This window comes from Lissotriton helveticus, chromosome 1_1, assembly GCF_964261635.1.
Source record: "Lissotriton helveticus chromosome 1_1, aLisHel1.1, whole genome shotgun sequence".
Classification (NCBI taxonomy): Eukaryota; Metazoa; Chordata; class Amphibia; order Caudata; family Salamandridae; genus Lissotriton; species Lissotriton helveticus.
This window is the reverse complement of record NC_136057.1, coordinates 487,893,176-487,911,543: the sequence shown is the minus strand read 5'-3', so window position 1 is coordinate 487,911,543 and position 18,368 is coordinate 487,893,176. Positions and strand designations below refer to the sequence as shown.

The 18,368-nt window shown below is 46.2% G+C and overlaps 1 protein-coding gene across 1 annotated transcript in view; it reads right to left on the bottom strand.

Moving 5' to 3' along the window:
• RIC8B (RIC8 guanine nucleotide exchange factor B) overlaps positions 1 to 18,368 on the bottom strand; it is a 508,522-nt gene that overhangs the window by 146,234 nt on the left and 343,920 nt on the right. The window contains exon 7 of the mRNA XM_078673927.1: positions 4,674 to 4,818. Coding sequence (XP_078530053.1) covers positions 4,674 to 4,818 — 145 coding nt within the window. The remainder of the gene's footprint in view (positions 1 to 4,673; positions 4,819 to 18,368) is intronic.

Below are 18,368 nucleotides of genomic sequence, written 5' to 3'. Positions count from 1 at the left end.
TAAAAAGCAGTGGATGGTCAACTGTGTCGATAGACACGTTAGGTCGAAAGAGCGAATTACCTTAAATAAGTACGGTGAAAAGGCATAGCCTTGGGTCATTCTGCATGAGGATTTATGAACTGAAGAAGTGAATGGGTCAAATGATTCTCTGTCTGTCAAATACAAAGCGAATCAATTTAATACAGTGCCTGAAATTCCCACAATGCACAAGTTTACGGTCAACAGTATCATATATTGATGATAGACACTGTTGAAATGAGCAGTCTGTCGAACGCTGGCTCTGGCTACATTCGCCACACCCATTGAGCTATTATTGGGACAAAAGCCAACCTAGACGTCTTCTAAAATGTAATGTTACTCAAGAAAAGAGGGGTGAAATGTTGCCATGTGTTTCCAGAAGCTTGTCCCTTGCCTGGAAAACAGTAATGGAAATCTGTTGAGAATTCCAGCCTCCCAAGTCTCTCTGAAGGTATTGAGAACTCCAAAACCTTACCAGAGAAAGAAGAGGGAAAGGAGAAGAGCAGACACATGAGCCCTAACTGGGACACTGCGTTAACAGGAATACTCTGCATGGACTGGCATCTGGTATCGGTTTCACGTGCGACTATGACTTGAAGAAGAGAGTTTTGAATAAGTCATTTATAACCAGGAGGTCACTGCACAAGAATGACCAAATAGTAGATGCTGCAAAGAGAAGGGACCCACAATCTGAGGGAGTAGCTTACCCTATTCCAGGGCGGTGTTGGAGATAATGAGACCAAACCTCAATGAGGAGATCAGTACTGATTCCAAGAACACCAAGCAACAGAAAACTCCTGCACAGCATCAGATGAGTAGACAAAACAAAGAATGTATAAACAGGTCAAGGTAGCAACTGTGACGAGAAAGGGTGAGGATAATCTGAGGTGATCCTCTGGCCCAGGCAGTTTCCACCTAGTGATTAGTGATTTAATGTCCCTTCGATACCCCATATGTATATATATTAAAGTTCTAATGGTTCAAAGCAAGAGCAGAGCTCTAAATGACAAGATATGAGGGTGCAGCTGTTAGATAAATGGCCAAGACCTTAGTGATTGCTTCTCAAATGTTTGTTATTGATTTTGGAAATAAAAGAAATAGCCAAAAACTGTTGAGAATGGGTTTGAGTCAGAATTTATCACATTTGCTCCCATGTTTTTTCCAGTGTCTGTAGTTTTACAGAACTGTAAATTACAGGTAATAGTTGAATACAATTCAGTGACACACAATTAATTAACTACATTGGAAGAAAAGGACGAATCAGCCATGCATGGATTAAAATCTGTAACCTACGTTCCATTTGAAGTTAACCAGCGACCACTTTACTGAATAAGCTATTTTGCCAGCTCATTGGTACTTGTGTGTGCGGGTGCTTCTTGAGTAGCATAGAATTATCCACTTGATTCTTATTTAATAATAACAAAACCTGATATCTGCTGCCATAGGGAAAACAAATGTCCTGAAACAGCTTAAAGACCGGCCATAAAAATGTGAACAAATAATTTCCATAGCAACGAAAATAATCCCTTGCAACTGGAGTTTCCATATTCAAACGATGCACACATAGCAAAATATTTGATAAATGTAAAACAGTAGATAGATGGATATCTTCTAAAATGCACACGTGGTCCAGCAAAGGACTATTTTTATCACTTAAGTGACAACTTATAATTCTAAAACCTTGTGTTTTTTAACTAGCTCTAGAGATAACTCAATCTGATTTACAGCGCTCTGAAACATGGCCGAATGAAGTCTGCACCAGAGAAGACAATACATAAACAGAGAACTAATACTTACGCAATACGAGAGGATAGATTACATTTTATGGATATCAAAAAGAATCCCAAGACGGGGAGTTGTGTGCTCTGGTTTAAACCAATCCACGAACAGCTGCTGCCTTCAGAGAGACGGTTTAATATCTCATCTCGGCTACATTCCAAGATATTTTGTATGTCTACTAGAATTGCAGTGGATCTGGTCAAAAAACAAAAGAACAGACAAGAGGCCTGTAGAGTTGAGACCTAAAATAACTTGCTCTGGCTTGACTGCTGAATATCCTGCGACGATATTAGTCATTAACTGATAAAGCCACACTGAAAGCTGCAATGCCAGAAGGCTGGTATTTTTTGATTTGCTTGAAACCAGTGCAGCAAAATGGGGGAGGGATAGACTGACGTGTGCATGTCCAAAAATATATCTCCTGTCTGGATTCTGGGATGAAACCTTTCATACACTGCAAATGGGGGCATCATGAAGAGGATCGTGGGAAATGTATTGTTCCCAAAACTATTGTACTGCCCTCCTTGCATTAAACGCAACTGTCATTGGACATTACACATAGACCTTGTACACACAGATCAAATGTCATGACCAAACAATCCATTTGCCTTCAAACATGCTGCCGCTTCAACGGACTGATGTCTGAAAATAAAGGAGTCGGTCTAAGAAGCCCATGGTTGCCCCCAAAAACAAACTCATATTTGGGGTAAATCGTGGCGTTACTATGGACTCTAACAGTAGTTATTTAAGACAGGCATCTTGATTGTATTGGTGTGAACATTATCCTGAATTTGATCACATTTAGGGCTTGCATTGGTTTGTTTGCTGTAAAAGTTGTAAAACGAATACAATTGTTTTATATAGACTAAAACAAGAAGCCACTTTTAAGGGTATTTGCATAAATCAGCAGACTGCAGAAGGTGCATAGAAAGAAGCCAATGTCATGGTTTTTGAAGAAGAATTTGAAAACGCCAGCTCCACGCTTGATAACACTAAGAAGGCGAGGTTGAGGAGGCATCTGCAGGTCATACTACATTCCATGGTTGGGTTCATCAGAGAAACGATTTGGAAAGGTCGGTTTCTAAGGGCTCAATACTTTCATAGCTACTACTACGATATGAATGTAGTTGAAGTCTACACTGTTTAAAAGGGGCTTCTCTTACATCAGGGGGAATTAGTGGAAAGTTAGATAACAGATCGTCTTTGGAAAGGAACTAAAGATCAACGAGTAAACCTCCAATGACAGGCATTTGTAAATAAAACCTTCAATTCTTTAGGTCACAAAAACTAGAGTTCCATTTATATTTTCATTCATCTTCTGAACTTTGCACAATCTGTACAATAAGGGAAGTTGGTAAGGTTGACTCATTAGCCGTTTTAAAAAGACAGAATGCAGAAAGGATCTTTGCAAGATGGGAGCAGGAAGGTCATGTAAACCCATGCAAGTGTAGCCAAGATAAGCACAAATATCAGTCTACATTAACTGAGGGGCAAGAGACGTAAATCTATTATGCAAATTACTATTTCAACCATTTCTGATCACTAATTGCATTGATAGTGAATTCGAATAAACACCCAGCGCTAATGTTCTGCGCCAACAATCACATTCCCTTCTTTAGCCACCCAACTTTATCCAGGAGTGTAGCTTGGTCAGTAAGAGGGGGAGGGAGGGGGCTTCAGATTTTCCAACAATCACGCGGCAGATCATGTTAATCATTATATGGAAAGCAGTGCAAAAGGGGGGCTTAAGGGCCAGTGGAAAGGGAATGGAGTGTGGGTTGCGAGTGGTACTTAAAACACAGTAGTTAGTCAAATAACCATGTTTTAAGACCTTCAAAACAGACAAGAATGTATGTTTGTGTTTTTGTCTGAGTGAGTGTTTAAAAATCCCAGGTGAAAGCGAACGGACATCTTACTATACCCAACAGAAAGCTCCCGTACCCAACTACTTATCAAATAATACATTTATTAAGGGGGTGTAACACCCCAACACCCCTACCCCCCCCCCCCCCGAGCCCCCCAGGAATCTAAACCCCTGCCTTTCTCATTTAATACCACATCGCCATATCATATTTCTCAGTACCCACTCTAATATGTGTTTATCAGCGTAACTTTTTTTACAGTGACGTTATAAGTTGCATTGAATATATTGGTACTGTGGTGCGGCAAAACAGCAACATTTAGATCTATGTATGCACTGTAACTAGAATGAACCCCACAGGTGGCAGGCTGGGATGGAGCCTTTGATCTGAACAGGAAACTCAACTGTAAGTGGGACTAGCTAGCTGTAAGTGTAGCTGTACCAAACTTTGACACAATGTAGAGTACAAGCACTAAAAGGCAACAATTCTAAATAGGTTTCTTTTCTTGCTGTGATGGAATGAGACTTTTATAGTAAATGCTCACATCGAAGAAGGGAACTCAGTGTGGCATATAGAAAAATATTTTTTTACTATGTAGAAGGACCATAGCGCACATTTCTGCTGCCCAAGGCTAAGTGTCATTTAGCTTCCCCTGGGACACAGTCAGCGGGGGCGTCATATGCTGCAGGTAGGCTGGTAGTGAGGCCTAATAATGGCGACAAACCACCAGGCAATCACCTCCACTTGTCTTATCGCGAAACAGGCTCTCCTAACTACAGGTCTTAAGAATACATATGGTTTCTTACTGATAAAATGCAAACCATGCACTAGTTAAAAGTATTATTATTGTATTATTATTATAGTTAGCAGTGTTCTAAAAACATTTTCACATATGAAATACTATAAATTGTTACCTCTGTATACCGTCTTAAGATATTAACAAATGCCGATATTCTGTCAATAAAACAGACTTTAAGCACTATGAAGGGGTGATCAAAATCACTGATAACTTACCCCTTTCCTTACAAAGAACAAAGAGAAATTCAGCTGCAATCTGTTTCACCCCAAGGTCAACATGTGTCATGAGTCGCACCAGCTTGTTCCTGACAGTTGTGCCAATTTCAGGACGATTTGAGACATCTGTCAAAGGAGGCAACACCTGAAACACACAAAGTTAAAGTGAGGACAAGGTGCCATCAGATTGCCAAGAACCAGTCACTGATAGAAGATAGAGCAGTGCTAAAATACATTTTACATTACACAACCAGATGGAATACGTAGAAAAGTAACACGTATTAGCACACTGTCATGCAAAGTTGTGCAATAAGAAAAATACATATATTCCACATAATTAAAGGGAATCCAAAATGTAGAAAAACAAGCTTAGTAGAATAACCTTCTCTCCGCAACTTCCATGTGTCTTGATATAATTGTCAGCATCGCATTCCAACAAAAGACCCTGCTTGAATTTCCCCATTTTTTTCTTTTTAGAGAGTTTTATATAGCGCGAACGCGACCTGAAGGTATCGGAGCGCTTCAGTGAATTGCCCTGAATCACAGGATGTTAAGCGTCCTTGCCGTGACTCGAACCACGTTCTCCAGCTTCGAGGTCGACCACTAGGCCACAGCCTCTCCCTCATACAATATATTTCTCCTTTTCACACAAATGGTATTCCATCTCTCATCTCTGTACTCAGGCTCCAAATGCCGCACTGCAAGGGGCCCTGTACCCCTTGAACAATGTTTGCTACTCTTCAGATCACATCTACCTGCATTCCACTTGGAAACTGCAAGCAGAATGCGACATTTTCAACAATTTAAATAAACCTGTAGGAAATGTAAAAAGAATTAGGAAATCTGAAAACCTGATGTACATTTGAGCCTCTTCTGATTCTCGACTAAAGTTGTGAGGTGCTGGCTTAAGACATGGCTATCTAATTAATCCCTTGGCTGCGGCGGTAATTCCGCCGCAGCACTAGGTGGGAGGGGGGGGGGGGCCGCGCGGCGCTGCCATGCTCGTGATGGAACCACTCCGTCACGAGCCTCGGGCGCGCTGTGCTTGTGACGGAGTGGTTCTGTCACGGCCCCGCCCGCTCAATAGAACGCTCAGCGCAGGTGCAAAATCGCTGCCGCGCAGGTGTGGCGGCGGGGCCGTGGCGGAACCACTCTGTCATTAGCACAGCCCGTCCGTGGCTGGTGACGGAGTGGTTCCGTCCCCAGCACCCAAAGGGTTAAAGAGTGGCGTCATACATACTGTAGCAACTCTTGCATGTAATCCTTTTGATAGTTTTCCTTTACACACATCCGTCACCTTACCCGAGTACAAAGACAAACTTGAATGTTTCATCACTGCATGTTCCGAACTTTATCGTCTGTCTCTGGCCAGGTCCTGTCAATACCACCATGAGGAATGGCGGGTGAAACACGATGAAAGAGCTGGCGGAAAGGGACATTGCAATTTGTACGGTAGGGATTACTGACCCTCCAACAGTCGCGTTGGATTGTCCCTTCACCTGCTGCCACCAAGTGCAGGAATTGTAATGTGTTGGTCGGTAGGGGTTGACGGAATTTGAGTAGTTGCGCTACGCAAAGCTCCGTGAAACGGTAAAAAATCTCTGCGAGTACGCAGAGTTCTGTGAACACACAGAATTGCTTGTTCTGCCAGTTTGCGATGCTTTTTTCCTGTTCGTGAACGCTGTTTGCGTGCTCGGGGGGAAATATCTCGCGAACATGCATTTTGAAAGCGCAAACAAGCAAAAATTCCACAAAGCCGCAGATCGCTGAATTTTTGGCAATTCCACGTACTCTGCGGAACGCAAAATTCCCCAAATTCCGCGAGCGGAACGCAATTTACCGCCCAGGCCTATTCGCCGGACAGCAGCAGCAGATGGCAGTCAGACCGCAACCGACGAGCCACCTGTTGCAGTCCAACCACCATCAGAACGACCCCCTAAGTATTTTACACTTCTATTTTTGGTCAAATCAAAAAGGTCTTTGCTCACGCCAGACCTAACAAGCATTGGCATAGCCAATAGGTCCCGCTTTTGGGATCTTATGTGTTTAGCCAGAACTTTTGGCTATGTTCTAGAGCATTGTGGCTGCTGTGCATTATGTTGAAAAGTTATATTAAAAAGTGTGAAGCATTTTTGTTACCTTTATACAAACGAAGACGACATTATATACAACTAAAAAACCGGATTAGAAATAGATTTAAACATAAAAATATCTACTTTTTTGTACTTGCACTGCTGGCAACTTCTTCCTGCACTGAGTGGTAGCGTGTGGAGTTTATATTGCATTCAGTAGAGTGTAATTATGTGGCATGTAATTATGTGGCACTGAGTGGTATTATTGGTGTGTATGTTGCATTGAGTGCAGTGTAATTATGCAGCATATAATTATGTGGCACTGAGTGGTATTATGTAGAGTGTATGTTGCATTGAGTGGAGTGTAGGTATGAGGCGTGTAATTATATGGCACTGTGTGGTATTATGTGGAGTGTATTTATGTTACATTGAGTAGAGTGTAATTATGTGGCGTGTAATTATGTGGCACTGAGTGGTATTATGGGGAGTGCATGTTGTATTCAGTAGAGTGTAATTATGTGGTGTGTAATTATGTGGCACTGAGTGGTAGTAGGAGTGTATGTTGCATTGAGTGCAATGTAATTATGTAGCATATTATTATGTGGCACTGTGTGGTATTATGTGGAGTGTATTTATGTTGCATTGGGTAGAGTGTAAGTATATGGCATGTAATGTGGCGAGAACTTAGAGTTATTGGGGTTGAAAATAACAGGAAGAGCGAATAAGGGAGTTAGAGAGAGAAGGTGGAGCAGAGACAACCAAGAATGGGACAGAGGGAGATGGGGGAGAAATACGAGGGAACGACAGTGTGATAGAAATAGAACTATCAGGAGAAACGCTGGAAAGACAGAAAAGACAGGAAAAAAGCTAGGCAGACAACAGCTAGAACCAGACAACATGCGTGTCCTATACCACAGGTAACACTAATAAAAAAAAGCATTTGCAATGCAATAGGTCTCGCATTTATGCTACTTTGAGCTATTGGCATTGTAAATGACAATACCTTTTATTTATATTTTTAAAACCAAAACATATATAAAAGGCATTGTCATTTAACCCCTTCACTGCGGCGGCTATTCCGCCGCAGTGCTAAGGGGGCGGGGCGGAAGAGCGGTGGGCGCATGCTGGTGACAGAAACGCTCCGTCACCAGCGTCGGTTGCGCTGTGCTTATGACGGAGCGGTTCCGTCATGGCCCGCCCCGCTCAATAGAACGCTCAGCGCAGGCGCGGAATCCACGCCGCGCAGGCGTGCCGAGCAGGCCATGACGGAACCGCTCCGTCATCAGCACAGCGCGACCGCGGCTGATGACGGAGCGGTTCCGTCATCAGCAGGGGAGGGGTTAAAATGCCAATAGCTCACACTCTCGTAAATGTGAGACCTCTTGCATTGCAGATGCGTGTTCCTTCTTCCATTAATGATGCACACTCCTCAGACCTACGTACCTATGCATCAGTAGAGTCCCAAATGGCTGCAAAGAAGCAACCCTTGCGTCCGGCTCCTGTCAGGCTGTTGTCACCTTAAGGCGATGAAGCATTCTCCGGTGCTTATTTGTCTGTGTCTATGGGGTCTTACACTGCACTTATGAGATTGTAGTTCCTGCCAGAGAAAGAGAGCTACAGCCTGCTTTGCTGCTGAGTAACGCTCACCCCGAGTGAACCATCTTTCATTGACGGGGGGGCCGTAGTGGTCGAGGGAAGGAGAAGGAGGATGGGGGTGTTAGGGGTAAAGGTTCACACAGAGGAGTACACGTCAAGGGGCAGAAAAGTGCTATAGAAACGCTACATACAATACTCTGTAAGGTGGTGACAGAGACATCCGAAGAGAGCCTGGAGAGAGCGAGAGACAGAGGCCGGTGTGGGGGAGGGAGGGAGCGCAGAGATGCAGGAGGGTATGAAGGAGATGCGTGGGGAGAGAGGTGGTGGGAGAAGGATGCCCTGGCACAGAAACGGGGAGGGGGCAGCGATGAGACGGTAAGAAATGCGAGATGCGAGAGATGCATGGAGAGGTGAGAACAGGAGGGAGAGAGGTACAGGATACGGACAAAGGTGCAGGAGAGAGCGAGGGGTGCAGGAGGAGAGAAGGACAACAGGAGGGCAGAGATGCAGGAGAAAGATAGAGATGCAGGAGGAGGAGAGAGATGCATAAGGAGGAGAGAGATGCTGGAGGAGAAAAGAGATGCAGGAGAAGGACGGAGGTGCAGGAGAAGGACAGATGCAGGAGAGGGGTGCAGGAGAGAGATGCAGGAGAAGGGAGATGCATGAGAAGGACAGAGGTGCAGGAGAGAGGAAGAGGTGCAGGAGAAGGACAAAGGTGCAGGAGAAGGACAGAGGTGCAGGAGAAGGACAGAGGTGCAGGAGAAGGGTGCGGGAGAGAGATGCAGGAGAAGGGAGATGCAGGAGAAGGACAGAGGTGCAGGAGAAGGGCAGAGATGCAGGAGAGAGGAAGAGTTGCATGAGAAGGAGAGGGGTGCAGGAGGAGGTAGGGGCAGGAGAGGCAGAGAGGCAGGAGGGGGGAAGGGGTGCATGAGAAAGAGAGGGGTGCAGGAGGATGTAGGGGCAGGAGAGGCAGAGATGCAGGATAGGGGGAGAGGTCCAGGAGAAGGACAGAGATGCAGGAGAGGGGAAGAGGTGAAGAAGGAGAAAGGTAGGAGACGAATGAGGAGAGAACAAGCGACAGAGAAGGCGGAGCGGGGCATGAGATGCAAGCGAAGGGGCAGGGTTGGGAGGGGTGCAGGGGGAGGGCGGGGCACAAGGACCGTAAGAGGGTTTTCCTCTACCCGGCTGCATCAGACCATGAACCAGCAGCTGCCCCACTTTTCCTCTCCCACACCCTCACACTGCCCCCCATCTACCGCCTCAACGGCTGTCCCTGGGGGCGCTGTGGGATGGGCCCTGCCCCACCCACTCTGGCCACCCCCTAACCCCTCAGAGGGGTTATGCTGTCAGAGGATGTGGTTTGTAACCGAGCAGCTCAGAGCATAGTTTGTGCTGAGCTTAGCGCAGAGGAAGAGTGTGTGGGGGCTGACAGGGTGTGGGTGAGCGTCCCCCAGAGGCATGAACACCTCCCCAGGACAAGAGAGCAAACCTTGAGGCAAGAGTGACCCCAAAGACAGGTGTGCATCCAAGAAGCAAATGGGCACCCCGAAAGCAAGAGTGCACCTCAAGGGACAGGAGTGCACCCTCAGAGCAAGAGCGCAAGGCCAGTGACAGGAGTGCACCGTCAGGAGACAGAATCAACTCCGGCACCAAAGTTCACCTCCAATAAAAAGGACACTCCTCTGTAACAAGAGGTACCGACAGCTGTAAGTGTGCTCCTCCACAGCAGGGTGCCTGCCAGCAGCAAAAGTGCACCATCAGTAACAAGAAGTACAGACAGCTGTAAGAGTGCTCCTCCAGAGCAGCGTGCCGGCATGCAGCAAAGAGCACTAGAAAACTACCCGTGAGTGGTGTGCATGCGCGCTACAAGGGAAAACCAGCGCGACCAGCGCTGACCGCCATCTGTTTCCAATTGCGATAATTGGAAACAGATGGCGCTACTGCTCACTCCCGAGGACCCTAGGCCACAGTAGACAGAAGGCAGGGCATGCACCCTCCTTGGGCCAATTGCGTGCTGTCTTTCTAAGCAGGACGCATGCAAAGGCCAATAACGGGTGGGAAAAAAAAGCACACGCACGAGTGTGTGTTTAGAGTTGAAAAGCCCTTACTTAAAGTCTCGCAGACTTAGTCGAGACCTAAAAAGGGAGTCCCTTCTCTTGCTGCCTCCAAGTGCACGCATCGTAATGCATTGGCCGAACAGCAGGAGCAGATGGCAGTCAGAACGCAACTGACGAGCCGCTGGTTGCAGTCCAACCACCATTCAGAATGACCCCCTAAGTATTTTACACTTCTATTTTTGGTAAAATCAAAAAGGTCTTTGGTCACGCCAGACCTAAAAAGGGAAGTTGCTCAAGTAGGAGAGTAAGAGGTTAGCAGCAGCTCATGATATATATCGAGTAAGAGATCCAGAGACCTTATGTGCTCTGGAAGGGAAGGGGGTATGATAAAAGATGTAAAACTATTTTATCAAGATTAATAGTAAAACTTAAAATCTAGTTCAGAATTTAAAAAAAGATATATCGTTTACTGGTGTATCTTCAGAGAAAAAACTGTATACATCTCTAGGGGGTGCCTGAAAAAATGGTTGCAAATCTGGGGAAGTGGAATACATACAGGGAACATATCGGTGCCCCCCTCCTCCCGTACCTGAATGGATCGCAACAAATTGTGAACTGTAATGATTAAATTACCCATCATCTGTAAAATCCGGAAACCCAATAATGCAACTGTAGATCATAATGTACTCCCAGTAACATAAGTGTGTGTTGTGTTGATAATTGTTATCAATAAAAAAATTATATTTAAAAAATAGTTATATAGTTTGAAGCTCCTGTAACCATCATCAGTTTAAGTAATTAGAATTTCATGGAATAAGGCATAAATATTAGAGAAACAGAGCGGGAAGAGTCTTTGTTGATATGTGCTATGGATTCTGTAGCCTATTCACTGTTTTTGTTTTCTTGTTAAATTAACAAGGATACATATGTATTTCTGATATAGGCATAGATATGGAGTTTAGGAGCAGTGGTTATTTGTACGTCTCTGAATTTGTGGGTACCCTTACTAGCATATGATTAGAGCAGGGGTCTCCAACCTTTCCTGAATGAGAGCTATTCACGTTCAATGAAAATGTTCCTGAGCTTCTATTATTAATAATGTTGCAAAAGGGACCGCAGCAGACACGAATAAATTATTGGCAATGCCATTCAAGTAGTTATCACCTCAATACATCAGCAAGGCTAAAAGTAATAATGGTAAAAAAAGTTTTTATCAATTTGTCAGGCCTCCCCATGGGTAATACAAAACAGCCATAACATAATGCCCCTGATACCAATAGTAATTCTCACTAATGCCGCTTGATTTATTACTCAAATGTTCGCTTTAGATATAACGTGTAGATTTATAAAGCATATGTGCATGCTGAAGGGTATATTGGCGCCGATATGACACATTTATCCTTACCCAACTCAATGGGTCTATTGGAAAGTCAACTGGGAATTCAATTGAAATGTAACTATTTTTCTGCAAACATTACCTTTTGAGTTTTGAAAATACAGATATTTTTCTCTCAAATACACACTTTTCAATATTAGTATATATTTATTGATTTAATCAAGTAAAAGCTTCTAATTTAGAAATCTTCAACCTAGGCAAAGCCAGAATCAGCCACATACTCCTCTTCCTCTTCAGCACCTCAATTGCCTCGGCCACCTTCCCTGGAAATACGCAGAAGTCAATGCTTACAAAAGAAACCATCGTCAGACCCCAGTGAACTCAACAACTACTGACCGACCTGCCTGCTCCCATTCCTAGCCAAAGTAGTAGAAAAAGCCATCGACCAACAGCACTCCTCACATCTGGAATGGAACCTCCTACTCAACTCCTCCCAATCTGGATTTTGCAGCAACCATAGTACAAAGACAGCCCTCAGTGCAGCTACTGATGACATCCGAACCCTACTTGACTGAGGAGAAACTGTGGCTCTGATCCTCCTAGACCTCTTGGCAGCCTGTGATACAGTCTCCACCCACACACTCATCTCAAGGCTGCACAACACAGGCATCCAAGGAGCTACTTTCAGATGGATCGCCTCTTTCCTCACCGGAAGAACGCACAAAGTCCACCTTTCCCACCTTCATCTACGAACCCAAGGAAATCATCTGTAGAGCAACCCCAAGGATCCTCGCACAGGCCCACCCTCTTCAACATTTATATGATACCTCTGGCAAGCATTACCAAAACCCATGGACTCAACTTCATATCCTACGTCAATGACACACAACTCAACCTCTCCCTCTCAGAAGATACCACCAACACCAAGACCAACTTCCACAACTGCATGACAGACATCGCCAACTGAATGAAGGACAAATGCCTGAAGCTCAACACAAACTAGACCGATTTTCGGAAAGAAAAGCTCTCCATGGGATGCATCCTGGTGGCCCTCAGAACTTGGACCTACCCCCACACACAATGACCACGCTAGGAACCTATGCATCATTCTAGACAATAAGCTAACCATGATGACTCGTGTCAACTCCTTCTCCTCCTTCTTCATCCTCGCATGCTCCTCGCATGCTCCGTACGATATTCAAATGGCATCCCCAAAGCTCAAGACACATCATCACCCAGGCCCTCATCTCCAGCCGACTGGACTATGACAAGGTTCTCTACGAAGGGATCGCAGCTCACCTCACCTCACCTCCTCAGACTACAGACAATACAGAATGCTGCAGCCACATTCGTCATAGATCTCCCTGGCCGAACCAACCTCACCCCCAGCCTCAGGGAACTCCACTGGCTCCCTGTACAGAAAAGAAGCCAATTCAAGCTCTTGACCCATGCATACAAGGCCCTAGACATATGCTGATCCACCTACTTGCACCACTGCCTGAACTTCCATTAGCCCACTAGACACCTCGGCTCCACTTCCCTTTCTCTAAATCTCACCCCTCGCATCCGATGTAGCAGATGCAGAGGTTGCTCCTTCTCCTACATATATATGGAACAAGCTACTCTTTCACCAATGGACCTCTCCATCTCTTCCAGAGGTCCAAAAGTCCCTAAAGACCTGGCTATTCGGCTAATCAACTGGACCCTGCTAGTGCCTGGATACCTTCACAGGTGACAAGTAGTGCTCTACAAACCTGCTGATTGATTGAATGATAGCCAACAGTAGGAGTCCAAGGTGGCGCGCTTTGTGTGGATTGCATGAGGTTTTCTTACCCACAACTTGAAGGGCCTTGTGGGCAAGAAAACCTCATGGGATGCGGGTGAAGCACACCACCCTGGACTGCTCTGTTTGTCTATTTTTAAGAAATGTGTGGGTTTGGTAGGTTTCCCAAGGTGGCGGCCGAGCCAGGCCATAGTTAATGCAGCTACCCCAATTCCAAATCAGATTAGTTTTTTGATAGAAAATGCTGAGGTTTTCACATTATATTTTGTGGCTTTTCCTGTTGTGGACACTAGTGTTTTTATTTTAATCAGGGGGGAATGCTGAGTAGAAATTTTGAGGATCCCTATATATTACAGAAGTTTACATCACAAAAATAAAGGAAAATGTGTGATTTTATACAGAGTTTGAGGCATACAAAGCACTGTGAGTAAGAAAATGCCATGGCATCCATGCATACAAGACTACACTGAACCTCCATCAATGTCTAGTTTCGTAAATGTCTGTGTCCTGTAGTTTTATCCAGGTGGTGGCCTACCCAAAAAGTGAAAGCCCCATGGCAAGTGGGGAGATATTGGGATTTAGACTTATTCTCTTGGGATAAATGGAAAAACAACAGATAAAATAATCAAATATCCTCTCCCTTGCCTTTGGGGTGGGATGTTATAGTCCCCAGTTGAGCAGAAAGACTGATAAGGCTTTGGGGTGAGGGTGGGGCCTGATTCAGGATGGGCCAGACCAACCCCATTATTAGATAATAAAAAAAAAAAAATAGTCCCATCATCCACTGGGCTTTCTGCCACCGGGGGAAAATTGGGGGTAAACTCCCTCTCTGCCCACTGTGGAGGCCAAAATACTGGTTTGTCCCCTTTGGGGTGGGGGTGTGGCCAATGCCAGAGTGCCATGCCCACATCCCTTTCTTTTGCCCCAAATCAAAAATACCTGGTGGCTACTGGGATTTCTACCCCCCAGGGCGGCAGATTTGGGGGACCCAATTGGGACAAACTTCATCCCCTGAGGCAGGGGTGTTGGAGGGGCAAGGCAAAACACGGTACTACCCCTTCTGGGGTAGGGGTATAGCTCAATGCCAGCATTAGCCACCACCTCATTGTGTTTGTTTTAGCACCATTTTGAAATCCCTGGTGTTTACAGTGCTTTGCGCCTCTCCCCCGGGGCGGGCAGATTGGGGTTGAATACCCCTATCCACCACCTGGGGGCAAAATCTATTAGGCCCTGAGGTTGGAAGTGCCCGGACCCATACCCAAGAGGACCCCTCCGCCCACAAAACAATGCTGCATAAATACAGTCCCTCGTGTCTAGTACGCTTTTTGTCTTACGGGGGAAGCAAATGTGTCAATATCAAATGTGTGGCGCATCCTTTTAAACAAGAATAGTCTCTCGTGATTGGAGCTTGCAAATGGTGGTAGATGACGAGGGACTCCAATGATGTTCGCTTCCTCTGGCCGCCATATTAGTAAGATAATGTTCCAATGAATAATAGTTTTAGCCATATCGACTTCTATACAAGGTAAGTATTAAGATATACAAAAGTCAAAGTTCTTACTCCTGAGGCATGCCTGCTGTTATTCAGGACGTTTCCGATGTTTATTCAACCACCATCATGCTGTGCATTCTAACCCCCTCGCCAAGCCTCTGTTTGAAATCAAGATGAGTCGGCTGGCAGCAGTCAAATTACTGCGGACCTTGGATTTGAATAATCCATGACCTCCGGTCAACGAAGACATCCTGCAGAGACGGTTCTGGCTACTGCTACAAATCACTGCTCCAAACCCACCAAAGACAGGTTTTGCCGAACTCTTAAGGTTGGTGCCATGTAGATCATGAGGATGGGACTCCCGTTTGAACACCAGCTCCGGGGCTTGGAATAAATTTGCACCCATAGGCACTCACGGGGGTTGCTGAAAATACACTTTTTATTAATAGCAGACGCGTTTCAGCAGTAGCTTTCTTCAGTGCTAAGAATATATATATATATATATATATATATATATATATATATATATATATATATATATATATATATATATATATATGTATATCACAATATCTGTGAACTAGTTATCATAGCCATTGAGAAAACATGAGAAAGAAGCTGTGCCTTAAAGAAACAGATGTCTCAGGACCACCTGTACTACTGCCCCATCATTCTTCCATGCAAAATCCAAGCTGTAGTGCCTGGTGAATGTATGGACATTCAACCATATTGCTGCAAACAGGGCTGTAGAAATTGCCATCTTTCTTGTGGAGTGCGCTGCAACTTTTGTGGAACGCGGTCTTCCAGTTTTTTCAGGGCAAAAAGCGACAGTTGACTATATCGATCAAGCAGTACTGCTCCTTGAGAGCGCATAGCCTTTTCTTGGGGGTGCAAAAGAGATTAGAGGCCGTTTCGTCTTCCTGAAATTCTTTGTATGTAGAACTTTAAGCAACACTTTAAATCCGAAGAGTGCAAAGCCCCTTTCAGCAAGCGACGAAGGGTTTTTGTAGTATTTCACCTAGATTATAGGTTCATTGAGGTGGAAAAAACTTGGAACTTCAGGTATTCGATTGCCAACAAGAGTGCCTTTTTCCATGAGATGCATTTAATTTCTGCTTTATGGATCGGCTCAAAAGGTGGCTTCAGGAGTTGAGTGAGGACCATATTCAACTGCCAGGGCATACCTTGCCAACTCAGGGCGAACAAAGCGATACCAAAGGGGATGATGGACTGAGCGCTTGAGCAAATCAAACACTCACCCCCAGTCAACTGATCTGGGTTTAATCCATCATCATTCTTTAGCTCACTCCACCACCCCAGCTCAGACATGGATATGTGCAAATCAGTCTGATCCTTTGCCTCATGGGAACAGTCCAGCCCGAACTGCCAAGCCATGTCTTCCCTGGACCGGAAACAAGCATCCTGGGATTGGTTTCGGGTTCATAACCCTCATCAGCCAGGCTATCTTGAATCCAGTGGCAGAGTGAGCAAGGGACCCACGTCTGGGCATATCCTGCCAACTCAGGGCGAACAAAGCTGGAATAGTTAAAGCTCCAAACTCATAGTCGTGAGGTGCCATGAAGATAAACTCAGAGTCTTTATTTGCGGGTTAGTATCTGACCGTTGTTCGTGGAGAGTAGATTGTCCAACAGCCAATAGCGAATGTGTGAAGACACTGACAGTATTAGGAGCTCCAAATACCAAAACTGCCTCTGCCATGCTGGGGCTACAAGAATAAGATGGCATGGCTCCTTCTTCATTTTGCTTATTACTCTTGGAATGAGGTAAAACGGTGCAAACGCAAAAGCGAACATTCCTGTCCACTGCAGGTGGAGAGAGTTCCCCCAAGATTATTTTTGAGGAAATCTGCTGGCAAACCATATGCACTTTTTGTTGGTCAGAGTCGCAAAAAGATCCAACGATGGAATTCCATATACCTTGAATACTTGTTCCAGCTGCACCGGATTCAGTTCCTATTTGTGACATTGGCTGCCTGTTCTGCTGAGTTAATATTCTCATTCGTTGTCATTGCCTCGGACATGCTCTACTTGCAGAGTTATTTTGTGCTTTAGCAACCACTTCCAGATTTCTTGTGCCTGAACCAATAGCGTTTAAGATCAGGTACCCCCTTGCTTGGCCAGAAAGAAAATAGTTGTGGTGTTGTCTGGTCTTACCAAAACAGGAGAGCTTCAAATTCTGGGGAGGAATGATGGCCGACGGAGCAGGAGCTTGCTAAGAGCTCCCTGTGCTGGGGATCCCACTTGTTGGACTTATCCCTGTCAGCACCCACCGCTCCGTGAAACCGATTACATGAGAGTAACAGGAGTGTAACCAGCATACTTCTATTTATTTTTGCTCTTTCTACCTCGAACGGCGGAGGACTGGAGCCAGCTGCTAGCCACTCGTCTCTCAGTCCGGATCGCCTGGAGACATCACCACCCCCAACGGACTGTCGCGAGCCTACGGAGGGTCGGCAGTGGTTCTGAAGCTCACCCCCACCCCCCTCCCCCCCTGCACCGGACTGCGGAGCTTACACGGAGGGCCAACGGAGGTTCCGAAGCTCGCCCCCTCCCCCCCCTGCACCGGATTGAGGAGCCTGCAGCGGACTGTGGAACCTGCATCGGATGGGGGACATAGTGAGTCTCCTGCCTGCGGATCTGAAGCTCCCCTCCCCCCTCCCACCCTACACCGGAGTGTGGACACCCTGCAGGGCTCTTGCTCCCGCCAAGCCTCGATCCTATGGAGGCTCGGCGGCGGTCGGCTTGAAGCTCATCCCCTCCACCGGACTGTGGATACCTGAAGGGCTCCTGCCCCTGAAGCCGACAACTTCCCCTAGCCCTACCGGCGGCCGGATGCGGGACGACAACGCCATCCTCGTCCATGCCCCACCGGCTGCCCGCCGCTAACCTCTCGCCTCCCACAGTGCCGCAGTGGAGCGCTAGCCATCGAGGCGCCGGGCTTGGCCTCTGATGGCTTCGCTGGGAATGTATGCAGCGGGTGTCTCGCAGCGCGGTGGAGCCGCTGCTGAAATGAACTACCGGCTCTGAAGCTGGCCCCCTCCCTTGCATCGGAGTGTGGTAGCACTCTGTGCGGAGCGGTTGTCCCGCTCTGCACAACGAAAAGGGCACCGGACCCTCCCCCACTGTCGACCTGAAGCAGGGACCCCTCCCTGAAGGCAACAGAGGACGCAGATAGCAGCACCGGGGACACGACAACGCAACCCCCCCCCTCCCGCCCTCACCCAGCAGAGGAACGCTGACGGTCTTGAGGGCTGAGAGGGGCCTGGGACGCAGGTTGCCAGCAAAAACAGGCGCATCATCACACTCTCGAGCCGCGGACCTGCGAGAGCTAAGCACAGC